Source organism: Camarhynchus parvulus, chromosome 17 (assembly GCF_901933205.1).
Source record: "Camarhynchus parvulus chromosome 17, STF_HiC, whole genome shotgun sequence".
In the NCBI taxonomy this organism is placed as follows: Eukaryota; Metazoa; Chordata; class Aves; order Passeriformes; family Thraupidae; genus Camarhynchus; species Camarhynchus parvulus.
The window spans coordinates 2,685,419-2,712,050 of record NC_044587.1 but is presented as its reverse complement, the minus strand read 5'-3'; the positions used below and the strand labels follow the sequence as shown (position 1 = coordinate 2,712,050).

The following is a 26,632-nucleotide window of genomic DNA, read 5'->3' as shown; positions in this document are numbered from 1 at the left end:
GTTCCAGGAAGGTCCCAAACTTTCCCCATGCGGCGAACAAACCCCCACAGGGCTTGGTGAGGGGACCAAACCCCCAGAGCGCCCCGCGAGGGAACCAACCGCCCTCCTCCCCTCGCCATGGCCACGGCGGCCCGCCCAGCAGCCTGAGGAATGCCCGCTCCACAGGCAACGTTCCCCGCTCGCTCGCCCGTCCCGCCCCGCCGAGGGAGCAGCGGGGCGGGCAGGGCCGCCCACATAAGGCGGGCTCAGCGCGGGCTGCCCGGGGAGGAGGCGGCGGCAGTAGCGGCTGGTCCGGGTGGAGCCGTCATGGAGATGGGGTGGCTGCTATGGGGCACGGCCGTGCTGCTGTTGCTGCACGTCCTCATGCAGCTCAGCCCCACCGTCAACTTCGCGCTGCGCATCGGCTTCTACTGCGTGCTGTGCCTGCTGGCCTCGGCGCTGGCGGCCGTAGCCTGCCTGCTGGTCAACGGCGGCCGCACCGTCAAGAACATGAGGTGAGGGGGGAACGGGGGCTGGGGACAGCGGTGTCCCCGCCCCGCCGCTGCCGGAGCCCCTGGGGTGGTGGCGGCCTCTGTCACACCGGTGGCAGCGCAGCCCCGGGGATCCCCTCTAGGCTCAGGAGCGGCTGTCCTGGCCTGTGGCAGAGCCCTCAGCGAGGCATGTTTGGGGGTGAAGTGTCTGGAAGGTGGCGGTGGTGGCTTTTTTAGGGAAAGCTGCAGGAGGGCAGTGTTTGTTGAGAGTGGCAGAGCACTGGAGCAGGCTGTCCAGGGAGTGTGAGGAATCTACCTGTCTGGAGACATTCCAAACACACCTGTGTCACCGGGTGACCCTGCCGCGGCAGATGGAGCCGGTCTCTAGAAGGTTCCTTTTGATCCTGACAGTTGGGTGGTTGTGTTTGGGGTGTTTCCTGCCCCAGCAGCAGAGGCTGGCAGGCTGTGTGCCATGTGCTGCTGGGGCATGGCTCTCTGCAGCTGTTGTCCAGCCCTGTGTCCCCTGACAGGACACCTGTGACAAGGGCCTAGGGGCTGCTGTCATCCAGCACCTCCTCTCCATGCCAAGGTACATTCTACGGGCAGAGCTGGCACTTCTGCTGGCAGCACAGGACATTTCCTGGTTTTGCTCTCCCCTAGGCAGCTTTTTACCTCTGCTGAGCATGCGGATGCAGCGGAAAGGAGAGCCTTAACATCCTTTAGGATCAAAGGTTGGCAGCATCTGAGCAGGTGGGGCTGGACTTTGCTTTGCAGTGTGGCTTTCACATGTAGGACTCAGGGCGCAGGGAGCTGATGTGCTGCCTTGAGGGCTGTGTCCTGCCGTCCTGGCTGGTGCCATGGCCCCAGGCAGTGTGCTCTGTGATCTCCAGCCTGGCTCTCTCTCCAGCTTTGATTGCCTTGCCTCACTCAGGAGCAGCTTTCCAATGCTCAGCTAGCTCTGCAGCTGGGAGAATTTATGATGTCAGCGATGGAGACGCTATCCTTTTATTTCCCCCCAAAAATAAACCCTCTAAACTTTATGTAAACTTCAAGGAATTATTTGGGAACAAAAACTTGCCTTGGATAACTCCTCCTGTTGAAACCAAGGGCTGAATTTTGGCCAGAGCCACCCTTTTCCTGTAACTTAAGTCTGTTGTTTCCTTGTAGTGGCACAGGCTGAAGAACCTGGTGATGTATCTCAGCTCCTGGGAGGTCCATGGCTGAGGTGAACCAGTGAGTTCCTTATTTCTCCAACATCCCAGGCTGCTTATTCCAGCTTGGGAAAGGGGGCTGGAGCAGAGCATGTGCTGGTGGACAGACAGTGATAATGGTGTTGTTGCCTGGTGCAGAACACCCTGTTCTTGCTGTGCTGCTGGCTCCAGTGTCGAGCTGGTGTGACTTGGAAGAGGTTACCCAGGGTGTCTGATAGAGTTAGAACTGTTTATTTGAGGTAAAACATCTTGCACGAGCCTCCAATCTGGTAAGCAGATTTCAGTAGTCCTTGAAAATCAGAGTATCCTAAACAAGCCTCTGTGACTGGCTGTGGAGCAGAGCACGTGAATCTGGGGGCTGCTGGCTTTCGTGCTCAGACTGTTAGGGATGCACTGACAAGTCCCATTCCCTGTCATTTTTGTGCTCCTTGTCTCTGGCAGTAAGTGCACTGGTTTTACAGCTCTCTGCAGCTGTGGCTGCACCACGTCTGAGTCGATGATTCCGACAGAGAAGTCACTTGTGGGGTTGTGGGGACTCAGATCCATCCTTTAACCCTGTGGGTGACGTGGCCAGCCCAGCAGGTCACCCCTGCTCTTTGCCTGCTCTGAGCTCTGCCCCTTTGCCTCTTTCAGTGGCTCACGCCACATCTTGTGCAAGGAAAGTCTGTCCCCGGGCTGGCAGGAGGAAGCTGGATGGTTGCTCTTGAGTAATGTGTAACCAGCCTCTCCCAGCAGCCAGTGAGCACTGTGACTTCCAGAGCGGTGACCTCTTTTTTGGTTGGCAGTCAGAAGGGAGGAGAAGTGTGATTTAGGTCACCCTGGTGGCCTGGCATCCCTCATGACCTCTCTGGTTCGTGTCACCCTGCCTCATCTCACCTGTAACCCCGTCTCTTCACCTGGACTGCACCCCTGTTACCTTGGAGCAGACTGCACCCCTGTAACCTTGGAGCGGGCTGTGGAGCTCTGCATTCCTCCCTGTGTCCTTTCCCTGGGTGTGGCTCTTTGCAGCAAGTTGAAATGAGGACTGATAGCCGTGTGTCACCTCGGGGCATTGGCCTGGCCTGAACTCCAGTGTCACAGCCAGCTCGGGTGGTCTGCATGGGGGGACACCCCACGGAGATGTGAACCCTGCTGTGGGTAGGAGCAAACTGGGAAAAGTGCTGTGGCTCAAGAGTTTATGGAGACTTTTGGAAAGCAGATGCTGGGAGCTGCTGCCAAGCCAGGATGAGAAGCTGTCCGGGTGCTCACCTCCCACCTGAGTGACAAGGATGCTTCTCAGCAGGATGGTGCTGCACAGTTCCCAAGCTGGACCCTGTGGTGGGGACAAAGCTGGCTGTTCCTCAGTCTCCTGCTGCAGGAAGGAAAGCTCCATCCCCTGTCTGCCAGGGAGAAGGTGGCCCTGAGGCAGGACATCCAGGTGCTTGCTGGAGGTCAAGTCAGCTTGAATCAGCTCTAGGGGAGAGCAGATCCAAGCTGGTGGCTGTTCCAGGGAGCCTTGTTCACGTGCAGGCTCCTCTGCCACCTGTCCTGGTAAATGGCTGTTCCCTTGCCCAAAATAGCCCCTGTGTTCTGCCAGCTTCTGCCTGTGTCCTTTGGCCTAGCTGGAGAGTCCCCAAGTCCCCCGGTCAGGGGATGGCATAGATGGGCCCTGCTCCTGTGGGCTGACAAGGAAATGTGCTCCAGTGCTGGCATGGCTGTTGGAGTGTCCCAGCTGGGAAAAGCTAGAGCTCTGTAGATCCTCTGGGGAAGGGGAAAAGCTTCAGCATGGGTTTGCTTGGGGGCACCCAGCCTCTGCCATGCCATGTGGGGAGCATCCTGTTTGCTGCCTGCATCCTTGCCTTGTGCAGGGAAGTGTTTCTCATTCCCCTCCTTCCTTGGGCACCTCGGGTTTGTTTATAACATTGAGCCCCATCTTCCAGCACTGCAAGGAGCAGACCTGGCAGAGCCTTCCTTGGGTGTCGGGTGTGCTGGGGAGTGGCAGCTCCTGGGAGAATTGTTTGACAACTTGTGGGGCCCTGCTGCTTGCAGGAAGAAGAGCCTGGTAGCACCAGGGCAGCCCAGAACCGTGGCACTGAACAGGGCAAGTGAACAGCGCTCCTGCAGCATGTGGGACCATGCAGGGCAGACACCTGGGTGGACCGCAGCACAAATAAGACTGGAGGTTCTCTGTCCTAGAGCTCTTCTTGTCTGCTTCCACCCCCACTGAGTATAGCAGGCCTTGGCCTCTCTGCTCTGCTGCTGACTGCTTTTTTTCCTTTTGCAGAATCATCAAAGCTGTTGTCAAGACCTTCAAGTATTTCTTCGGCTTGAGGTTTGAGGTGAAGGGACTGGAGAACTTCAAGGTAGAGGGCCCTGCTGTCATTTTGTCCAACCATCAGAGCGTCCTCGACATGATGGGTGAGGAGCTGGTGGGAGGGAAGAGAACGTTTCTCCTGCTCACTATTGGGAGAAGTCCTGCTTGTACCTCCTGGATAAGCAGCCCCTGGTGCAGCTTCCCCATCAGGGCTGGTTGTGGGAAGGGTCTTCTGTCACTCTGGGCAATCCCACACCTCTGCAGCCCCCCTGGTTCTGCTGTCCTTGAGGTGCTGGCCCAGCACATGTGCCAGTGGCCCTGCTGGACTCCTTGGGGCTGGGGAATCAGCTGCCTCTGGAGGTGTCCTGCTGTCACCTGCAGCCACCACTAACTCTGCTGTGTGTGCCAAGCCTCCTGCTCTCAGAAGCCGGGAGAGAAGCAAGGCACCAGCCTGTCCCTGGTGCCCCTGTCCTTGTCCTGTCCTTGTCCCAGGGGTGACTGCTGGGTCTTGCCCTCTGCCATCCCACTAGGGCTGATGGAGGTCCTGCCCGACAACTGTGTCCAGGTGGGCAAGAAGGAGCTGATGTACATGGGCAGCGTGGGGCTCATCATGTACCTCGGTGGCGTCATCTTCATCAACAGGAAGAGCACCAGCAGTGCCAAGATGGTCATGTCAGAGGTGGCCAAGACTATGGTGGCTGAGAATGTGAGTGTCACTGTGGAGCTGGGTGGAGTGGCATGGGGGCATTGTGGCACTCCTGGTGCTCCTGGCTCAGCTTGGCAGAGCTGGCTGGTGTCTCCCACCACAGCAAGTGGATTTCTGGAGCAGAGCCTTGTCTCTCCATGTGCAGGTGAAGGTGTGGGTATATCCAGAGGGCACGAGGAACTGCACTGGGGATTTGCTGCCATTCAAGAAAGGAGCATTTCACCTCGCTGTCCAGGCACAGGTAACGGTGCTTTGCCCCTGCATGGGAACCCTGAGTGATTTTGCAGTGGCACTGCACACTGATCATGCAGAGTGTGGTTTGTTTGCTGTCAGATCAGCTGTGTTCCCAGGTAATACCTACTCAGGTCAACTACTGGTGTCAGAAGTGCTGCCCTGCAGCAGCCAAGGGCCTTTTCTGTCCCCTCTGGGAATGAGCATGTGTGGCTGTGGACAGTGGAGAATTGCCCTGTCCTCTCTCCTGCCTGCCTCAGTCCTGGTGTCCCCTCTGGAGGGAGGGCTGTGAGGGACAGCACACTTGATCCCTATTTCCAGGCTTTCCTGGCAGCTGGCAGGGCAATGCCAGTGCCCAGGGGTTCCTGGGGGCATAGCTGCAGCCCAGAGCTCGCTCCTGGCAGGGAGCCCAGTGGGTTCTTTCCTGGGGAAGCCCAAAGCTGACGATTCATTTCTCAATCCCCCAGGTCACAGTCGTGTAGTGAGGATTCAGGATTGTTAATTCTTGTGCTTTAGAGCAACATCTGGGCTTGCTCTGTGTGAAAATAGCTGCTGCCTCCCTGGCAGCCGTATGGCAGTTCTTGATATGCCTTTTCTCTCCAAAATGACAGCATCCATGAGCAGTTAGTGGGGGAGCAGACCAGAGCTGTCTCGGGGTGTTTGCCTGGGCACAGTGCTGGGGCAGTGTGCCAGAGACTGGGATGACTCGAGGCCTCAGGGGAAACTGGTTTCCCCGGCAAAGGTGTTACAGCAGGGAGTTTTGGGAAAGGGAAGAGATGCCAGCTCTCTGACTGGGTTCGTTTGGCCAAGCCCAGGGTGTAGCCTGTGTTGTACCATCCCCATTCCTGCCCGGGTGATGCAGCCAAGGCAGAGCCTGGCAGCTGCTGGAGGAAAGGATGACATGGAACTGGTTCCTGCCTCTGCTACACCCCCCTGAGTCACCAACTGTAGATCCTGGCTGTGTTACCAGCCCTGGAACAACAGCTCTGCCTGCCCTCCTGGCCCTGTGTCTGTCTGAAGCTTCCCCGGGAGCAATTGATAACAACTGGTGACTCCTTTTCTTAGAAACTGAAAGCAGAGCAGCCACCCTGCCTCAGACACGTGCCTGTACAGCAGGCAAGGCCTGTCAGGACAGGCAGCCTACAGAGTTTGATTGCAGGACAGGAAATACCTGGGGTTAGGAGCCTCACTTGGGTCGAGGAGCCCTAAAAGCCAGTGCTGAGCTGAGGCTGGAGTGGAACTTGGCCCTGGTTCCTTGAGTATTCCTGTGCCTTGAGTCTTTGGGGAGTGGTTTTGATTCCATTTGACTGCTGATTGTTCTACCCTTTGGAAGTGGGTGTTGCTTGTGGGGCTGTGTGTGCCCTGTGTGTGTGAGTGCCAGGCCAGGTCAGCTCTGCAGCATGGGATTTGCTGCCTGTCTCTGGCCTGCCCTGAGCTGCTGAAGTGCCAATAACTCCTCTTTCGCTTCCCTTCCCCAAGGTCCCAGTGATCCCTGTGGTGTATTCCTCCTTCACCAGCTTCTATAACCCAAAGACGAAACTGTTTACATCAGGTAACAAAGAGTCACTTGGAGACAGGGTTGCTGTTGTCCTGCGTGGAGATCTGGCTCACGAGGGTGTGGGAGGGAAGCAGAGCTGGGGTGAACAGGAGGAACCCTGCTGGGAGATGTTTGGAGGCAGTTCAAAGCACTTGGCACCAGAGCCTGGGCTGGGTTAACTCAGGAAGGGCTGTAATTAAATACACTGAGGGATGTTTTCATTAAAAATTGGTTGCCACCTCCTGCTCTGGGCAGGCTCTGGCTGGGATGGCAATTTGAGGCACAGGGGGATTATTCTGGGTGGCACAGCTCTTGGAGCTGGGATCTAACTCTGCCTGTGCTCCAGGGGTGGATACCTGAAGCCCTGGGAGGGGTTGAGGGCTGTGCTGGGGCTGTCCAGGGTGGGGAACAGGGCAGAGAACAGAGCTCCTGTGGTGTGTGGGTTTCTCACAGGTTCCTCTCTTGCCCTCAGGCAAAATCAAGGTTGAGGTTCTGCCTCCAATAGAGACCAAAGGGCTGACGTCAGACGATGTCACCGACCTCTCTGACAGATGCTTCAGCACCATGAGGGAGACCCTCTTCAGGCTGTCAGGCCATCCAGGCGAGGCAAAGGACTCATCCTAGAGCCTTCTCCAGTGGTGTCACCGTGCGGTGGTGGCTGAAGGGACCTGTCTGTTCTTGCCAAATACTGAAGAATCTTCTTCTCCTCTGCAGTGATTTCTAACTCTTGGGAGCACCACAGACTGGCACACACAGGGTGTCAAGCCAGCACTAAGGTTCCCCTCTGAGTGGATTTCTCTTATGGGTTCATTTTCTCACTTTGCAATATCTCCTTTTTCTGAATTTCTCAGGCATCAAACTTGTGCTACCAAAGGGCTCAATGACTAGAGAGGTGAGTTCCCCCAGGTCTTGCAGCTAGCTTGGGGTGACAGCAAAAACCTGCCTGGAGCCTGAGCTCTGCCTGGTGTGACTGTCCCTGCACCTGTGTTCCTGCAGGCTCAGCTCGTGAGGTGGCCCTGTGATGTCCCAGGTGGAAACCACCAGGCAGCAGTTTGTATCAGCACAACCTTGGTGCTCAAACAGGGCTGAGAACTGGGGTGAAAATCCAGATTTTGGCTTTTCAGCAGCGCTAGGAGTGTGGTGTCCTCCCTGGACAGCCCAGAGCACTCCCACCCACCAGTGGGACACACAGGTCTGTCCCCTTGAGATGCCCTTGCGTCACAACAGCATCACGTTGGGAATCTGCTGCCAGCTCCCCGCCGTGGTGGTGGCTCAGCCTGGTCACATCCCTGCAATGCCCCTTATGGAGGCAAAGGGCTCTGTCGTGCTCGGTTTGTCACTTGTCATGGTCAGCGCTGGCCGAAAGATGGTGCCTGTCCCGCGTCTCTGCTGCTCTGCGGGGCGGAGCTGCTGCTCTCCAGGGCCTGTAAAAGCCCTGCAGAGCCACAGGGTGGGTGAGCTGCAGCTGGAACGGGGCTGGGAAGGCTTCAGCTCCCCCTTTGGGGAGATATAAACCGCTTTTCCAGTCAGATAAAACACGTTCCCCCGTGCCTTGGGGTGATGGACCAACAAAGCTCCTGGATCCCTCACCGGGAGCTGTGGAATGTTGATGCCCTTGGAGGCTGGCTCAGGTCCGTGGTTCTTTAGCTTTAGCTCTCCTGTTCATGGCACAGGGGACCTTGGGATAAGGCAGCTGGGGCTACTCAGGTAACCAGCACACCCAGCTCCTGCAGCCTGCACTGGTGCAGTTGTGTTTATCTGGCCTCAGCTGGGAAAGGCAGGGAGCTCCATGGAAGGAGCCCTTGGGCCCAGCTGGTGCTGCCAGGGGCTTCATTGGAGGGGCCTTACAGTACAGCCTCAGGGGATGGGAAGGGTCGGGGTGGGAGGAGGGAACCAAACCAGCACTTTGTGAGAGTGGCAGATAAAGGGCTGTCATGGAGGGTCAACCCAGGAGGGCCCTGGGAGGGCTCCTGGGGAGAGGGGAACCATGTCTGACTCCTCCTGGGAGGAGGGAGCAGTGCCTCTATGTGCAGTTGTCTGCTGTTCACTTTTAATTGGGCTGAGAATGTTATCTGCTTTACAAAAATCAAACAAAAAAAAAAAAAAAAAGAAATTCCACCTTTGGTTATTTAAATAAAGGATCCTCCTTGTCTTGTGTGGGGGCTGAGGGGGGAGGATGTGGGGTGCTGAGCCCTGAGCTCTTGCAGGGGGTGGGTTTGGTGATGGAGGGGCAAGGGGGGTCCTTGTCCATACCCTGTGCCCCCCAGGCAGGAGGGCTGTGCTTCACCCAGCCTCACTGGTGAGGCACCATCCCAGCTCCAGGGCTCCTGGAGAGCAGGATGGGAGCTGCAGGGATGGGCACCCACTCCTGTACCTGGCTCTGCAGGCACCAGGGGCTCCTGTCCCCTGCTGTGACACCTGGCTTGGGGCTGCAGGGACTTGTCCCCACCTCGTCCCTGTGACAGCAAGCACAGGGAGCATGGGGAGGCAGCTGCCCTGCCTGGGCCAGCCCTGTGCCCGCTGCTCCCTGGGAGCTGTTACCCCAGGATAGTGCTGAGGAAAAGCCAGGGGCAGCTGGACACCCCCCAGGTGACACACACAGGCAGTCTGGCACAGCCAGGCACTCATGGCACGAGGTAAGGCATTTATTTGCTGCCTCTCCAGCAGGGAGAGGGCTCAGAGTCCAGTTTGGAAGGAACTGTGTGGCCTCTGCTGAGGTGAGCTGGAAGAGAGAATGATGAAGATAGGAGCTCAGCCTTCTCCTGCCAGCCTGTGCCTTCCTGTCATGGTGTGGCTTCATCCCCAGCCCAGGGCTGGAGAGGGAGAGAAGAGCTGTGGGTGCACTCAGCTTGCTCCAGGTCCCCAGGCACTCTGCTAGAGTTCATTCTTGCAAGAACCTGGGAAGATTGGAAAAAAAAAATAAATTCAGCCAGATAAATTCAGTCATTAGCCTGGCAGAATGAGACTGACCTGAACCTCTGGGAATGTCACCCACGCTTGCTGCTTTCCTTTTGGCAAACAGCCCCAGGCTGGCTTCATCCCCCCACACTCAGGAGTGTCAGTGTCACCTCCCTGGCATGTCACAGTCCTTGCCTGAGCCCTGTGCACAATGTCCCCAAATCCAGTGGCAGTAACAGTCCGTGCTGGATCAGGGGCCAAAATTGTTATGGCTCACAGAGCTCTGACCTGGTGCCTCTGCTGGTAGTTTCAAGAAGAGAAAATGGGTTTTTTGGTCATTGCACACATCCCCACTGAGCAGTAAATTGGGGAGTGCAGTTGTAGGGTAGCATTCAGCTGGGAAGTGTTCCACCAGGCATGGAACAGGGGTGGCTGAGTAACTCCATGGGATGCCCTGTGAGCCCCAGAGCTCGCTGGGGTATGACAGGACAGCTTTGTGTCCTGCAGGGACCACAAAAAGAGACAAAACCAGGTTTTGCTTGCTGAGACAGACTTGGCAGAAATTAATTTCAGGGCTTTGGAGTCATCCCTTGGAATGAATCCATGTTACCTTGTGATACTGCTCACATTCCTCTGTGCTGTCACTAATAATATGTGCAGGGCACTACTAGAAAACTCAGCCTGCTGGAACACTCAGTGGTTCTGGTAATTACCCCTTTCTGAGATGGTTTTTAAGTGTCTATTTGCAGCTACTTTGTCTTCAGACAAGTTCTTTGAATTCTTTTTCTCTCTCAGCCATTACTGCAAGCACTGAACTGGCACTGAATATGCCCTGAACCAGTTTCTCCTGAGTCTTTCCAAGACTCAGCAAGCTGCTGTTGCACACCCCAGCGGTGCCTAGTTTCTGGAATTATTTAATGGGAAAATGAGCTGCAAAGAGCTGCCTATCAAAAGAAAAGAGTTCAGATGGTTGTGTTCTGCTTGGAGTCCAGGTGAGCACCACAGGGACCCGAGGGGATGCTGTCCCTCTGTGTGGTGGGGACACCTCCAGCCATTTCACACATGACAGCTCTCACTGGGGTCCCTTCCTCACTTTGCTACTTCAGAGACCCTCTCCGGTGCCCTTAAACTTCCAAAAGAAATGCCTAAAACTTCCCAGGCTCATAAATCTGCCAACTTCTGCACGCTCCCTAAACTTCCCTGATTGACTTTTTGGGCTGTTAATTTCCCAAGAGTTGGGGGATATTTCCTAAGGCCTGAGTTACCAGAAAGGGACAGCAGTTGTGAGGGGCTGCCTGCCCAGTGCCTCCCTCAGCCCTGCCCCACAGCCACGTTTCCATGTGCCAATCCTACAACTTTTGGCTGCTACAAGGGCAGTCAGATGGTGCAGCCATAGAAGCAGCTTTGAAATGAAGCTAATGGGCTGTTTGTGTTCATCCTTTATTAATTACAGGCTGCTGAGCTTGAGGCAGATCCAGATTAACAGTGGCATATGTGTTACTGATCTCGCTGGCCCACATCTGCTCCCCGTGGCCAGCGTGGCTGCAGGGACATCCTCCCCCACTGATTTTCCAGGCACTTACAGGTCTCCAGCCTCTCCTCCAGGAAAGAGATCTGCTCACTCAGGGAGTCAATCCTGTCCAGCTGCTGGAGGGAGTGGGACAGGCGGCTGATGGGGTCTGCACCGACATCCTCTGGCGGCATCAGGTTGTGGAAGGGGGCCAGCACCAGCTGGAGCTTCTGCGGGGAGAAGGGGAGCTGTGAGTGCATCCCCCCCGGCCAGCAGGACCACCCGGGGGGATGCAGCACCCACCAGGGAGGGCTCAAGGGGCTGCGGTTGTGTTCAAAGGGCTGGAAAAGCCGTGGCGTGGGCGCTGCCGGCGGCTGCGGGGAGCACAGCTGGGATTGCTGCTGGGATGTTAAAAATAGAGCCAGGGAGGAGGGAAAGCCTGGCTGCAAACAGCCCCGGGTGGGAGCTGGCCGAGCAGGAACAGGGCACAGGGATGTGCTGCCACTCGCCTGCTCCAGCGCTTCCACTCTGCTCCTCAGGTCCTTCATTTCTTCCTCCATTTCACTGGAGGCACCTAAAAAAGTGACCGAGGGAATGTCAGTGAGTAAAAGCCCACTGCTGAGTGAGGTGGAAGCTGCTGGGGAGGAAGACATGGCTGCAGGGCTCTGGCCAAGCCCTGCTGCTTTCCACCCCCAGGGTCTGCCCCCAAAGCATCAGCTGGACCTGCTGGCATCTGGTCCAGCTGCTAAAGGCACAGGCTGCTCCTGCTGCTGCAGCACCTGCAACAAAGCGGGGAGGGTTTCAGGCAGTGGGGCGATGCTTAAAGGACAAGAGATCTGGTGGATCCTGGCCTTTTGTGCCCGTGCTGCCAAAAAGCACCCAGCTCTGCCCTGTGCTCAGTGGGCACAAGGGATTGTCCCTGTCAGGGCCCTGCACAGGGGCAGAGGCAGGTGGGGCTGTGCAGGCTGTCCCAGATGTTTGCTGTGTGATGCCCGTGCTGGCCACAGCGCATTATTACTCACGGTACGAGTTTGAAGTGTCACAGCGCGTACCAAAAGTAATAATGGGCCGTCACCAGCGCCGCTCCTCGTGGCTCCAGACCTGCCCTGCAGGAACGAGGATGGTGAGGGAGAGAACAGACACATCCCAGACAGCTCCAGCCACAGCCAGGCCCTGTCACCCTCACGGACGGATTTGTGCTCAGGGGAAGTTGTTGGGGTGGGAGAAGCACTCCTGGCTCAGCGAGAATAAAGCTGAGGGGCTCTGGCTGTTGTCCCCTCTCCCATCTCCTGCGATGCTGAGCGTTCCCTCAGCTCTCACTGCAGGCCCCCAGCAGCTGGGGCTCAGGGTGGGGACAGGATACCTGCTTGGCTGGAGGTGTCTGTCCCAGGGGCTGGCACCAGGGGCTGGCAGCCCTTGGCATCGGCAGCCAGGCTGAAGCCGTCCTGGCAGGCGCAGTGGAAGCTCCCGGCTGTGTTGATGCAGAGCTGGCTGCACCCGTGGCTCTGGCTGGCACATTCATCCACGTCTGGAACACAGGAACAGCTCAGTGAGGAGGGGACAGGGTGAGGGGCACAGGCGGCTGAGGCACAGGGGGGCTGCAATAGAACCCCAGTGAGTGCTCACCGGTTTGGGCCGGGCACAGCTCTGGGTGTCTCAGTGCCTGGGACAGCCCTGGATAAACCTGGGCTAAGCTGGAGGGCATCTGGCCTCCTCCCCTCCTCCTGCTCCCCCCACAATACCACCAGAAGGAGAAGCTGTGGTCAGAAATGTCCCAGCTCTGGCCAGGCGGGCGCAGGCAGCGCTCAGCTCTCATCCCGGATTTACGGCCGGGGTTTTGGTTCCAGCCAGCTGTGGCGAGGAGCTATCAGCCTTTCAAGTGTGTACAGAACCCAGTAACCTCTCCTCACACGGGGGAGTTATTAAAACTGTTCCCACAAAGCAGAAAGAGCTGAAGTTCTTCCCACGCCCGGGCAAATCTGTTTTAGGCAGTGGGAAAATCCTTTCCCTCGGAGCTGGAGCTGTCAGCGATGGGCTCAGCCCTGCCTGGCCCAGCATGGGTCAATGCCACACGCTCCTCCTCTGCCTTACAGGAGGCTGGAAAGCTGGGAAAAGCTGGGAAATGCCATGGCAGGGGCTTGCAGCACTGGTGTGCACCACACTGCCTGATTTCTCCATGCTGTGAGGAGTACTGGGGCTGTTCCTGCGCCTGGACATCACCAGGCTTCCCCTCCACCCCCAGATATTTTTGGTTTATGGATTTTTAGTCTCTGCGGTAAAAGAGCATTTTAGTTTACAGCAAGAGTTTACAAAGCCTGGGAGGGATGATCACGAACACACAATCCCAGGCTGGCCCCACGAGGGCTCTGTGCTGCAGAGAGGCTCACAGCCCTGCTCACTCTGAGCCGGCACAGAGCAGCAGGCAGAGAACATGGGGGTGCCAGAGCTGCGCAGGAGGGAGCACTGAGGCAGCCAAAGGGAGGCCAGACCTTCCCTGGGAGCCACACTTCCCATCCTTCCCTGGAGCAAGTGTTCATGTGTGTGCAGAGGGACAGAATGGCCCAAGCTCTGATAAGGGATAAGGTCTGACAAGGTCCCTGTCCCCCCTGAGGGGTTGGTGTGGGGCAAAGGACACCCAGAGCCCCATGGCAGCGGGCATGCTCCCAGGAGAAGCTCCCCCAGCAGCAGGGCAGGTGTGACACAGGAGCAGGGACAGGGGGACATGGTCAGTACCTGTCTGACAGGCTCTCCCCGTCCAGCCAGGGGGGCAGGAGCATCTCCCAGGGAAGGCACAGCTCCCTCCGTTCTGGCACGGCTCCCAGCACACAGCTGTGAGAGGGAACACAGCACAGCATCACCCAGCTGCCCCGGGGCTCCCCAGCTCCCTCCCTGCCCCCAAAACACACCAGCAGCACACAGCAGGGAACAGGGCTCAGGATGGATGGGAGGAAGAGGAGCTGGAAAGAAGCTGAAGGCCCTGCAGGCAGCAAAGGTGGGAAGGGGAGGACAGCAGGCAGCAGCAGCCCCTGGTGTCACGCTCTGAGCTCCCTGGGGACAGACTGGCTGCTGCTGTGGTTTGTATTTGTTGCCTCCTGACAGCGTTTCTCATCCATTTCTGCTGATTTAGATGGGAAGGAATTGTTTTATTGATCCTCCGGTAACCATGAAGGTAATAAGTGATCCCAAAGGAAAAAGGCCCAAGAGGCAGTGGAGAAAAGCTGGGAATTAATCAGATGTTGAACCACATTTGGCTATGATGCTGAAAAATTAATTCAGGGAGAATCCACTGACAGGCAGAGGGTTGGTAAATGAGAGATGTGGTCCTGGACCCCCTCCAGGGACACGAGGGGTCTGGGGACAGGCAGTGGCACAGGGGTGACCCAGCAGCTCCTTACCTCTGTTACAGCCCAGCGTGTGGCCGTTGGCTCTGCTCCATCCAGGACAGCACGAGGCCATGGGCTGGGGCAGCTGCCTGTACCTCTGCCTGTAGGCAACCCTGTAGATGGTCCTGCAAGGCAAGGCTGGGCTGAGCAGGGTGCCCCAAAGCCCTGCCCTGCTCCCACAGCGGCTCAGGGGCTGGGATAACCATGCCTGTGGGGGGGGGACTGTCACAGACATCTTTTATGAAAAATCTTTTCTTTAGGATTTTTCTTCTTAAGAATCTGAGAGGCTTCAAGAACAAAATGCAAACAATTGTTATCTGCTGCTGTGGAATGCAACAGGTGCATCTGTGATTAGCCCATGTTAGTTGTTTTTAATGAATGGCCAATCACAGTCAGCTAGCTCAGACTCTCTGTCCGAGACAGAAGCTTTTGCTATCATTCTTTCTTTCCTATTCTATTCCTAGCTAGCCTTCTGATGAAATCCTTTCTTCTATTCTTTTAGCATAGTTTTAATGTAATATAGATCATAAAATAATAAATCAAGCCTTCTGAAACATAAAGTCAAATCCTCGTCCCTTCCCTCAACCTGAGACCCCTGTGACCACGGTCACACAGGACAGGATCCCCACGCCTGTGGCAGGGACAGGATCCCCACGCCTGTGGGTGCAGCAGGGTGTGTGCTGTCCCTGGCACAGGCAGGAGGGCTCACCTGTAGGTGCTGCAGAGTCTCTGGCCCTGGCAGGTGGTGAGGTAGGGCTGGTACACGGGCTGCACGTGCGACTCGGCGTGGGCACTCGGCGTCCCCATGGCTGAGCACACCCTGCGCCTGGGCACACAGAGCTGGGTCAGTCCCACAGCCTGACACGGCCTGAGCTCCCCTCTCTGCCCTGCACTGGCTGCCCTAGTGACCTGGGAAGCCACTTCGAGCTGTTTGGGGTCAGTGACACAACTCTGAGCGCTGTGAGCGGCGCGGGCGCTTCCTCCCCCGTCCCAAGGGAGCAGTTGGGACCCAGATTTAGGGATGATTTACTCATTGCATTCATTGTCTCCCTTCCCCTAAAATCACTCACTTTCTGGGCAGATTTTTCCTTTCTGAGACTTTTTGCATTCCTGAAACGGATGCCCCTGTGGTCACCAAGAAATTAATGATTCACAGGAAGGGTCAGGCTCACCGCAAAAAAAAATTAGAGGTTGGATAAAAGGCACTCCCCAGCCTTCCTAAGATAAGTGTTATCCAGGCAAAAACTTTCCCAAGGTTAACAGCCAAATGGTCTTGGTTAAACATCCTTTTTTTCAACAATTTCCAGCCCAAGCAGGTCAGTCCCACTGAGGAACCCATCTACTTGTCTCAGCCTCCCAGTTCAATTAGAAACTAAAAGAAAAAGCCTGGGAATTAGCATGGACATCAGATGGTTTCCATTAACTCCAGAAAACTCCTCTCAGCCTCATGATTAATGTTATAGAAGATGCAATTTTTAAATGGCAATTGTTTGCTTTGTAAAATCCAGAACAAAGTTTTAGCTGCAGCCTGTGCGTGTGAGCGAGGAATTCAGCTGTGGTTTCAGTCCTGGACAGAATGTGAAAGGTTTGACACTGGAGGAGCATTTCAGTGTAAAAACAAACTTTGTAGAAAATGTGAGCTGTGTCTGGGGGAGGGTTTTGAGCTCCAGCTCCTCTCAGCTTGCAAAGAAACTGGGGCAGTGAGCTCTGGGCTTCCTCAGAGCCAGCAGGAGCTGAGCTGTGCCTGCCCAGGCTGTGTCAGGGAGTTCTCCCAGACCCATTTCCCACAAAGGGAAGGGGAATTGCTGGAGCTGCCCCTGCTGGGCTGGCAGGACCATGGGCCCAGCAGCATCCTGGGGGGCACAAAGCCCAGCCCAGGGCTTTCCACACCTGTGTCCCTGGGTGTCCATCAGAGCTGGGAGCTGCATCCTCCTCTGATGGGAGCTGCATCCTCCAGTGACAGCTCGTTCTCAGGGCTTGATTTGTGTGCCAGCAGGATTTCACACATATTTTCATGAAGGGTGTGCTTGAAAGAGACTGTAATAATTCCTGAACAGCTCAGGGCCTGATGAGCTTTTGACTGTCCTGGACAAAAAGCCCAGAGTGTCTTTGTGTCCCTGCATGGAGTTAAACAGAGCTGGGACATTTCCTCTGAGAGATGTTTTAGCTCCAGTGAGAAAGCAAACAACCAGCAACGGGCTGCTGAGCCCTGGGAGAGCTTTTTCCACCTCCCCACCAGCCCAGAGAGCCACGCAGGGCTGTTCCCCCCCAAAGAGGACCTGCCTCACCCTGATGGGTGGAGAACACACCTGAGAGGTGCAGACAAAACAGGGCCTTACCCTGCCTGGGCAAAGCCCTCCGTGCTGGTGGTGCTGAGGATGAGGAGGAGTCCCCAGAGGAGGCAGCTGAGGCTCCACATGTCCCGTCCCTCCTGCAGCACTGGGTCCTGCTCTGCCGTGGGATGTGCTGGCTCCTACTGCATGGCTCGTCCTTCAGAGGGGATCCCTGCAGGCAGGAGGGCACCACAGTCAGTGGGAGGGCATTTCAGGAGAAAATTCTTCACTGAAAGAGAGATTGGGCACTGGGATGGGCTGCCCAGGGAGGCAGTGGAGTCACCATCCCTGGATGTGTTAAAAAAAGACTGGACGTGGCACTCAGTGCCATGGTGCAGTTGATAAGGGGGTGTTAGGTCAAAGGACTTCATCTCAAAGGTCTTCTCCAGCCTAGGTCATTCTGTGATGCTGTGAGGTGTCCCTGCCCAGCTGGTGACACCAACAGAGCCGTGGGGACCAACCCTGGCAGGTGGGAGCTGCTCCAGGCCCAGCTCATCTCATCACTGTGCACAACATCAATTCAGGAATTACCCTTGATTTACCCCGGGGGATGCCTGGAGATGCTCTCAGGGCACCAGGGGCTGCCCAGCTGTGTGCTGAGGGGCAGGCAGGGGATGTGTTCTGCCTCCATCTCACTGCCAGTTCCAGGCAAAACAATGGCCTGTCATTTCTTAATGCACACAGCATTGTAAAGCTGCGTTTTCCCACCACATAAAACACTGAAATCTGATCTTCTTCTCTTTAAAACACAAATTTGTGACAGAGAAAAGTGCTGGGAGGGCCATATGTGCCATCTGCAGAGTGAGCTCTGAGGCACAAACCCAGAGGTTTTGATTTTCTAGCAGAGGACAAATACAAAACAAGGCTGAAGAGGGTCGGTAACTATATCCAATTGAAACAATATCTCATTTAAACAAACCACTTGGCCTCCGGATGGCAGCAGCTGAAGGAGGAAGAAATAAAGAAATCCACCTTAAATATGCACCAATTAAAGAAAGAATCATCTGGTTAAACTTTCTGAAAGGGGAGACTACACAACAAGAAACCTCCTTCTGAGACTGCAGATATGGTGAGCTGCAAATCGACTTTCTAAAATCCCCACATGCTGTGGGGCAGGATTGGACTGGAAAATTGCAGTTTGATCCCCCAACTCCACTGGGAAATCCCAACTCTGAGACGGGTTGTTACAAATAACCATGGCAAATCTGCAGACAGGCACGTCCCCAAGCCCTTCTACAAGGATTGTCCTTTCCTTGGTGCAGGAGAAGAATCTGAGGCAGGGAGAAATGGAGATTCACATCTGGAGAGAAACCAGCCTGGTGCTTTCCTGCCCCTTAATATCAAATGTCAAATATCAAATATCCCGTCAGATTTCCATGCAAGCCCAGCCCTGAGGATGGAAGGAGGATTTTGGTGCTTTAAAGCCTGTAGTCCTCCATTCTTCTTCAAACACTGCAATTAATTTAATTTCCTAATGAAGAATTTATGGCACCTCCACCATCAGGAAAGCAAATCTCATTTGTCCTGCAAGTTTTTTTTAAAAATAGTGAAGGAGCTTTCCCTCTCCCCAGTCCTCCTGGAGACATTCCAAGGACACTGGTGTACAGACACACACCAACTCCCCTTTGCTCCATCAGCCAGCTTTTCCCAGGGCTATACTGGGACACAAAACTTCCCTACAACCCCAGATCCTGAAGTCTGGAAGTCAAACTCTGCCAACCATCTCCATCCTCCCACAGGATTCCCGTGGCTGCCATGGGAGCTTTCCTTGTGGGGATGGCAGGAAACACAGGGCACGAGCCTAAAATACAGAGTTTGTTTTTTCACTTTCAACTGGAGCTGCACTGCCCTACCTCGAGGATCCCTCTGGGCCATAAAATTATGGTTGCTTAGTGCCAGAAAAAGCTGTAAGAGTAGAAAATACGATAGTCTAGACTTGTCTTTTTTATGGGTTTACAAAAATCGACTCTTTAAAAGCTGCTGAGGATCCTCCAGCCTGTTGCGCCATCTATTCCATGCTTTTTTAAAGCACAGAACTTAAGGAAAAAAATATTATGCTCAAGAAAAAAGAAATACTTTTTTTGTCTCTGGCCTTTAAGCCTCTCAAATGAAGAGGTGAAGCCCTGTGGTCTGACAAATGAAATTTTGTCTTAGGGGTCAGCAAACCTTCCTTGGCTGACCACATGCTCTGCAAGTCTGGGGGTCCCTGTCCCACCAGCCAAAACCATTCCCAAAATTCCCCCAAATTCCCAAAATTCTCCTAAATTCCCCAAATTCTGCTCTTGCCTCACCTGCCACAGCAACCGAGGGGACACACAACCCACGGCACAGGTGAGCAGCACTTTCTGCAGCTCTGCCCACGGAACCACGGCCAAAACTCCAGCTGAGGGCAGCAGGAGGAACCGGCTCTGGCTGCGGAGGGATGAGATGAGAGAATCCAGCCCCGGGCGAGGATGCGATGGCTCTGCCGGGACCAGAAGCTGCTCTTTTCCAGACAGCCCGGCCTGGTTGTGCAGGTGAACCCGGGATCCAGCCCCGGCTGTGCCCTCAGAGCCGAGCCGTGCCGGGGAGGGTCGGGGCCAGCCGCAGGGGATGGATTCGCCCTCTCAGACACCTCCCTGCGCTGGCTGGGATGCGACACCGCGGGATGGAGCGGGACACTGGCATGGTGACACCGCCGAGGGGGCTGTGACACTGTCCGGAGGGGCACGGGGACGCGGGGACAGCGTCACCATGCAGGGAGCCGGAACCGCGGGGGCTGCGGGGACACGGGTGTCCCGGGTGGCTGTAAGGACACGGGTGCGGGACACGGTGGGGCTAGGACACGGGTGTCCCCGGGTGGCTGTAAGGACACGGGTGTCCCGGGGTGGCTGTAAGGACACGGGTGTCCCGGGGGCTGCGGGGACACGGGTGTCCAGGGGGGCTATAAGGACACGGGTGTCCCGGGGTGCAGTAGGGACACGGGTGTCCCTGGGGCGCCGTAGGGACACGGGTGTCTCGGAGGGCTTTAGGAACACGGGTGTCCCGGGATGGCTGTAAGGACACGGGTGTCCCGGAGGGCTTTAGGAACACGGGTGTCCAGGGGGGCTATAAGGACACGGGTGTCCCGGTGGGACGCGGATATCCCGGGGATGCTCCCGCGGCCGCAGCAGCCCGAGCCCCGAGCCCTCCCAGCTCCCCCCCGGCCGCTCCCCGCGCTGCGGTCCCGAGCCCCGCTCCGCCGGCACCCCCGTCCCGCGCCCGTCCCCACCGGGGCTGCAGCCGTGCCGAGCCCCCCCGGCCGTGCCGAGCCCCCCCGGCCGGGACTCACCGGTGCCGGTGGCGGAGCCGCGGAGTCGCCGCCGTGCCGGGCCCCCCGCGCATTTCCTCCCCCGGCCCGAGCCGGTCCCTCCGCCCCGGCCCAATGAGCTCCCGGCGGGGAGGAAAGCGGAGCCTCCCGGCCGTGGGGGAAGCGCCGGGGCCCGGGGATCTCCGCCTGCCCCCGGCTCCCCGGGACACGGCAGCGCCGCCGGAGCCCCCGGGACCCGCGGGGGAGTCAGGCGGGGACAGGGCAGGACCCCCCCGCCACCCCGCCCGGGGTGAGGGGACACGCTGCTGTAGCGTCCCAAGTGTCGGTGATGGGACGGGATTGCGGGGACCCCCGCCCCGCGTGGGTGTGGAGCCTTACCTGTGACCCCAGGGCAGGGGGACCCCCACGGGCCCCACGCTGCGGGGACACGCGGTCCCTGAGCCCCCCAGTGGCCCAGCCCGGCTGGGTGGGCAGGGGATTAACAGCGAGAGATCGCGGCTCAGCCCCGGCCCCGCACACTCCCCGGGGGATGGCCCATCACCAGCGCCGTGCCCAGGGCAAATTGAATTCTCTTTACTAAAAATGACCGTCCTGCTCCGCACTCCCCACCGCGAGCACAGAGCATTTTAGGAGACATCGCCCCTCCCTGGGTTAGAGACCTGCTGCAGACCCTCCCGCTAACCCCCCTGAGCTCATCCCAAAGTCCTGCAGGAGCCGGTGGTGAACCACCAGCTTTCCAGCAAATCACAAAGGATGCTTAGGGGATTCCTGGGAAGCCCCCCAGCTGCAGAGGGGCTCTCCAGGGCGACACGCAGGGCTCAGCCCAACACCTGCCCCGGGACAGCCTCAGCCCAGCTGCCTACAGGCTTCTCCTCTTAAATGCCCAGTTTTTTATCAAAGAGGCTCGGTTTGTGCCAAATTGCCACTTGTTTTGTCTACATTTTTGTCTGGAAAATTAAAGCACAGAGGGTTATTGTTTCTCAAATGACTTAGGCGCCTGCCCATGCACAGAACCATTCTTAAAGATAGCAGGGATCTGATGTGCAAATGAATGGCAGGATACAGCCCCCTGGGAATATTTGTTCCCATTAAGCCCTGTAAATTTTTTGAAAGCATTTAAAGGAAATATTTACCAGTTCAACAATAATGGCTCCAAGAGAACAACTGAGATCACTGGCCCATCCCCTCTGTTTCCTCAGGGATACACCGGGGCTGCTGATGGAGCTGGAGATGCCTCAGGCCGTGCTGCACCTCTGGGGAAGCTGATGGGTGCTTGGGGCTCTCCGTGCAAAAGGAGCTTTGGTGGGATCCTCCCTGGGAAGGGAGCAGAGGGGAATCCTCTCTGGAAGTGCTGCTGGAGATGGAGATCCCTCCCAGCGGCAGGGAAAGGTTTGCTGGTGCTGGTGGAGGTGCAGCTCTGTGTTGTAAAGCACCTTACATGGCTTTGTTCACCCTCTGGAGCCATCCTACCTCTGGGGAATGATTTCAGCTCGTTTAATTTCATCAGCACAGGCAACTTCTCCCAAGAGATTTGGAAGAACAGTAATTATCTTGTTATTCAGAGACCGACATTGGTTTTTTTTCTGGTGTACGGGGGAGATGCACAGAGCCTGAATTATTGTCTAATAATTGCAAAATGCACGTGGAAGCCAGAGCTTCTCTGTGTGGCCATGCTGAACACACAGGATCTGAGACAACTCACCTCACCCACAGTGCTCCATCAGGTGTCCTGGGCAGGAATCCTTGGCTTGTGGATCATGTTGGTTTCTTTCTGTGAGGACAGAAAAAGCCCAGTGTTACACTGCCCTGGTCAGGCAGACAGAGAGCAGTGACCCAGCCCTCACCCACCACGGACCTGGTGCTCCCTGGACACTCCCAAAATCACTGAGACCCTGTGGCACTGAGCTCACACTGCTGCTGTGCCAGAGAGGCACAGACACTGTCACACCCATGGCAGGGCACGAGGAAACCCATCCCCATCCCACAGGGGGGGTTTAGGAGCATCCCATGGCCCTGATCCTCCCTCACCTTGCTGTGATCCCAGTGGGAATCAGAGCCACGGTGCCTTTGCACCTCTTAGGGCTGAGCAGGCTGGGGGATGAGCAGAGGCTGATGAGCAGAAGGGATTTGCTGAGCAGGGTCTATCCCCTCCAGCAGCTCAAGGCTGGGATTTTCCAAGGACCCAGGAGAACAGGAGTGCACCTGGCACACCCTCCTAGGTGTATCCAAGCTCACCCCCCGATTTGTGATCCCATCTGCTGTTCCCCAACATTCTGTTTTACCATTACGCTCTATTTTACCATTACACTCTATTTTACCATTACATTCTATTTTACCATTTTCCCTCATTTAAGGACAAGCACCCCTCACTGCCCAGAAAACCTTTGCATGAATCCCTGGGATTCCAAGTGCAAATCTGATGGTGAGGAAGAGGATGGACTCATCCTTCAGCTCCTCACAGGACCCAGCACGCTCCTTCCAGGGACACCACTGGAGCCTTCTCGGCCACTCCTTAAATGCACTGAGCATTTTAAAATTCTGCCAGTATTTTAACTGCAGAAAGTTTCCTTTCCAGTTCCATTTATTGGGTCAAATCTTTGCTGAAGAAAGTGCCCGTGTCAGCTGCTAAAGAACCGCACACAGCCCATTAAAAGAGCATTTAATCCTCCGCTCTCAGGGAGGGTTCTGTGTCTTCTGTGCTAATATTCATTATGCTGGGAGGGAAATCCCCCAGGACAAGGCCTGGCAAAGTTCCCTTGGAAGCAGAGGAGTTATGCCAGTGCAGAGTGGGGGAAGATCAGATCTGTTGGCACTGTTGATGTCAGTGTGATGAGCTCCTGACAAAGGCAGCAGGGGATTCTGGCTCCTGCCTGCGTGGCCGCCCAAATTCAAAGCCCTCCCTTGCCCCATGTTTTACATTTTTCCCCCACAGCTTTCTCCCTTGCACACCACAAGTGTACTCCCACGACATCTAATATCAATGCTTGTCTCCAGGCCAGCAGAGAAATGTTTCTGCCCAGCCTCCCTCTTGGATCCAACAATGTGAAAACGTCCTTGTCTCCCACTGGATTTACCGCCAGCGTGAGCTGGGAGGGACGGCGAGCGCTGAGCTCATCTCAGGCTGAGCACCAGGCTGGCTGTGCAGGTGAGATTTTCACCCACCTCCCAATTTCCTAGAGCCTGCCAAGCCCCCTGCACCTGCCTGGGCATCCAACATCCCCCTGAGAGCATCCCTGGGGGACTGAGGGCTGGAGCTGAGGGCTGGAAGCGCTTCCCTGTTTGGTAGGGGACCTTGGAGGGTGGGAGGTATCTGGGGCGTGAAGAAGGAAGGATTAACAGTGGAGAATTAATGGATAAGCACTAAAGTCCCACATCAGGAACCTGCTCTTCAGCACTTCCAGCCCCTGACAGAGAATGGGACGTGCCCAGGCACACGAGCTCTCCCCAGGCAGGAGTGACAGATGGATGGGGACACGGGCAGCAGAGTGACACACATACAGATGCAAAACCTTTCAGCCCCCACAAGCCATGGCTGGCCCCATACCTGCAGTGCACAATGGTCTCCACGGGGGTCTGGCACAGAACCGGAGCCACTTGCTAAAGCAAAAGGGAATTTTTGGTGCTTCTCAAAAATAGAAAAAGGAGGAATGGCTTTTGCTGTTCTAGGACAAATTCTTCTGCCCGGGACTTCACGAGGCTGTTGGTAAACTTTACACTTTGGTTTGAGCTTTGGAGCAGCCCCTGTTCTGCAGGGCTCTGTGAGGAAAATGACCTCCCACTATTCTCTTCTGGCCCATATTGTTCTCAGCTGCGTCAGCTGCGCTCCAGCTATCTCAGTGGAAATCTAGGAGTCCACTGATGGCAATGGGATAAAACCAGGTCAAACCAAGAAAAGGACTTGACCCATAACTCTTGTCACCAGCGGCTCAGGACTCTGCATATTAAAACTGAGACCTGAGCCCCACAAAGTGATTTATTTTTTGGCCTGAGTGAGGATTCACAAGCATTAGCTGTCTCAGGACCAGTGTGTTATAGCTTAAGGTGCCCGTGGGGACAACCAGCAGCTGAGCTGGAGCTGTGCAAAAACAAATGCAGGAACAGGGCACCATCCCATAGCCAGCTTTATTTTCCCTCACATGCACGCTTGAATTTTTATTTACATTTAGAGGAGTCAGCAATGGCTGCAGTGTAAAAGCTGGGAAATTATTCATCCCACCCAAGAATAAACTGAATTTTGCGGCTTTCTGTAAAATTTCCCTGGCAAAACCTGGCAGCGGTCCCCTGCCCCGCTTTCCCAGTGAATCAGCCCATGGGAAGTGTGGTGGGCTAGCTGGGGGTGCAGGGTGGCCCAGCCCCTTCACCACCCCCGGGAACAGCTCAGCAAAGAGCCCTTCCCACAAGGAATCCTTGCTCTGATTTTCTTTTCTCTTCCAGGGGAAAGTTTCCAGCTGCAGGAACCTGCCCTAGGCAGCACAGGGATCCCGGGGCTCACTTTGGGACAGAGGAATGAGCATTTCTGATCCCCCCTTCGGTTTGCAGAGACATTTGTGTTTCCCAGCCTGGTCTGGGATCTCTTCCCCGGTGTTTCTCCCAGCCCTCCTGCTGCTGCTGGGACAGAGGGACGGGCTCGTTTACCCCAATTTGCTGCAGTTTGTAAATCTGCCTCCCCGGGGCCAGCCCCATGTGCAGCAGCAGAGCCTGGGAAAAGGCTCCGACGAGCCTCCGCACCGGATTCAATTTCTCGTCCTTACCTCCAGGGGAACCTGGGAGAGCTGGAGCAGCAGAGAGGGGGAGCAGCTCCATCGGCACATCCAGGGAAGGACGGGCAGAATCTGCCGGGGCAGATCCGTGTTCCCACTGCTGCCCACAGGTCAGGCGGATTTTTGAGGATGCTCCAGCCACAACAGCTTTCCACAGCCTCCCAAGCACTGCCAGGCCTTCCCAATCCAGCTTGAAATTTATTGAATCACTGGCCAAGGCTCGTTGTTTCTTTCTGTGTTTGATTCTCTGCTCGGGGAGTTGGTTCCACGAATGTTGGACCCTGGGGAAAAACGTGCTGGGTTATTTCTACCAAGAGCCCTTCGCTGGCGTGGTTCTGCTCCGTAATCCTGCACAGCCAGACAGTGCCTGGCTATCCCAGCTGCTCCCTTATCCCAAAACACCCTGGTGCCTCACTGGGAGCCTCCTGCCCGCACTGGGCAATGTCACAGATGAGGACAGCAGGACCCACAGGCGGCTGCAGACAGCATGAAAAGCACCCAGCACCGTGGTTATAAACCTGGGAGGCTTTGCTGGGCTCCTGGTGCGCACACCCAGCACAATCCAGGCTCGGCTGTTCCTCAGGACAAGCCTTGGTGGGAGAGCCAGGACAGTCCTGCCCACATCCCTGTCCTGCCCCACATCCCACCCGGGTCTGGGGTGAATTCAGCAGCACTCAGAGGAGAGCAGAGGGCAGGGAGCAGAGCAGGGAGGATGGACAGCCTGGGGATGTACCAGAGATATCCAGAGAGCAGGCAGGGGGAAAAGGGAGGGAGTCACAGAAAGAAAAGAGATTAGCTAAGAATTTCCAGCTATCTCACAGGAATTTGTGCAAGTGTGTGCAGCCTCTACATGCACAGGAGGCAAAATTTACCCACTGGCTTCTCCTCCCCGTGAAAACAGCCTGAATGCCTTAAAAACATCAGTGCTGGAGGCTGTGCTCAGGGCAAAGCCCTGCTCAGCACGTGGCTGAGAGCAGATCCAGCCTCAACAGGAGCAGGTGGAGGCTGCCTCGCACACCTGTGTGCTCCAAGGGATGCCTCACACACCTGTGTGCTCCAAGGGATGCCTCACACACCTGTGTGCTCCAAGGGATGCTTTGCACACACCTGTGTGCTCCAAGGGATGCCTCACACACCTGTGTGCTCCAAGGGATGCTTTGCACACACCTGTGTGCTCCAAGAGATGCTTTTCACACCTGCTCAATCTGTGCTGGGTGTTCAGCCATCCCCAAGGCTCCCAGCATCACTAGCAGGGCCAAAACCCACTCGGAGCTCACACGGACACGCTCCCAAGGAGCTCCCACTCCTGCTGGCCACAGAGCTCACAAGGACACATTCCTGCTGCCCACAGTGCCAGCTCCCTATGCCATGCCATGCCATGCCATGCCATGCCATGCCATGCCATGCCATGCCATGCCATGCCATGCCATGCCATGCCATGCCATCCCATCCCATCCCATCCCATCCCATCCCTCCATGCCTCCTGGGGCTCTGTGGTACCTTGGCTGTCCCCCTGTCCCCCGGTGGCTCCTGGTGGCTCCTGGTGGCCATCCCTGCCTTGCCACCCCTGGTCCAGCAGCCCCCGCTGTCCCCGGTGTCCCCGGTGTCCCTGGTGTCCCCAGCATGGCCGGCTGCTGGCTGTGCACAGGCAGGAGGTGGCTGCCGAGGTGGAAGGGCGGCTTTTTATGCTTTTCTTCCTGTATAAATCAGGCCGGGGATGGACAATCCCAGACAGGACTTCCTGTGTGTGTTGTGAGCTGATAAGGGCGCCGCGAGGAGAACAAACACGGCCGCCCCGAGGGGGAGAGGGGCACGGGGCGGGACCCCCACGCCGAGCCCACCACGCAGGGGAGGCAGCCACGAGTCCCTGGGGACAGGGGAGGGACAGGGCTGCTGGCCCACGCTGCCTCCTGAGCCTCACACCAGGCCTGAGATGGGTGGGACCCATCCCAGCCCACCCCACCCCTCTAGGGCACATTTTGGCAGCTCCCACTCCCATTCCCCCTCGCAA

The 26,632-nt window shown here is 56.4% G+C and overlaps 2 protein-coding genes across 9 annotated transcripts; one reads left to right on the top strand and one right to left on the bottom strand.

Annotated features, from left to right (window-relative positions):
* The first annotated feature begins 263 nt into the window (after window positions 1-263).
* AGPAT2 (1-acylglycerol-3-phosphate O-acyltransferase 2) lies at window positions 264-8,300 on the top strand. The gene is made up of 6 exons (XM_030961405.1): window positions 264-494; window positions 3,945-4,078; window positions 4,505-4,680; window positions 4,826-4,921; window positions 6,391-6,463; window positions 6,921-8,300. The coding sequence occupies exons 1-6, from the start codon at window positions 307-309 to the stop codon at window positions 7,070-7,072; spliced, it is 819 nt and encodes a 272-aa protein (XP_030817265.1). The 5' UTR covers window positions 264-306; the 3' UTR covers window positions 7,073-8,300.
* A 707-nt stretch (window positions 8,301-9,007) lies between these two features.
* On the bottom strand, window positions 9,008-26,286 carry EGFL7 (EGF like domain multiple 7). Of its 8 annotated transcripts, XM_030961541.1 has the most exons (12): window positions 26,122-26,286; window positions 24,613-24,902; window positions 21,564-21,632; window positions 20,995-21,175; window positions 18,864-18,984; window positions 16,579-16,744; window positions 14,949-15,065; window positions 14,252-14,364; window positions 13,590-13,685; window positions 12,220-12,384; window positions 11,366-11,430; window positions 9,982-11,086 (listed from the first exon to the last, which is right to left on the bottom strand). In XM_030961541.1, the coding sequence occupies exons 6-12, from the start codon at window positions 16,656-16,658 to the stop codon at window positions 10,844-10,846; spliced, it is 879 nt and encodes a 292-aa protein (XP_030817401.1). In that variant the 5' UTR covers window positions 16,659-16,744; window positions 18,864-18,984; window positions 20,995-21,175; window positions 21,564-21,632; window positions 24,613-24,902; window positions 26,122-26,286; the 3' UTR covers window positions 9,982-10,843. The 8 variants fall into 8 exon arrangements, with proteins under 8 accessions (XP_030817399.1, XP_030817398.1, XP_030817401.1 ...); XM_030961543.1 differs by lacking the exon at window positions 18,864-18,984; XM_030961538.1 differs by lacking the exons at window positions 20,995-21,175; window positions 21,564-21,632; window positions 24,613-24,902; window positions 26,122-26,286 and adding exons at window positions 9,013-9,345; window positions 19,883-20,515 and having other exon boundaries at window positions 10,930-11,086.
* Between the last annotated feature and the right edge of the window lie 346 nt (window positions 26,287-26,632).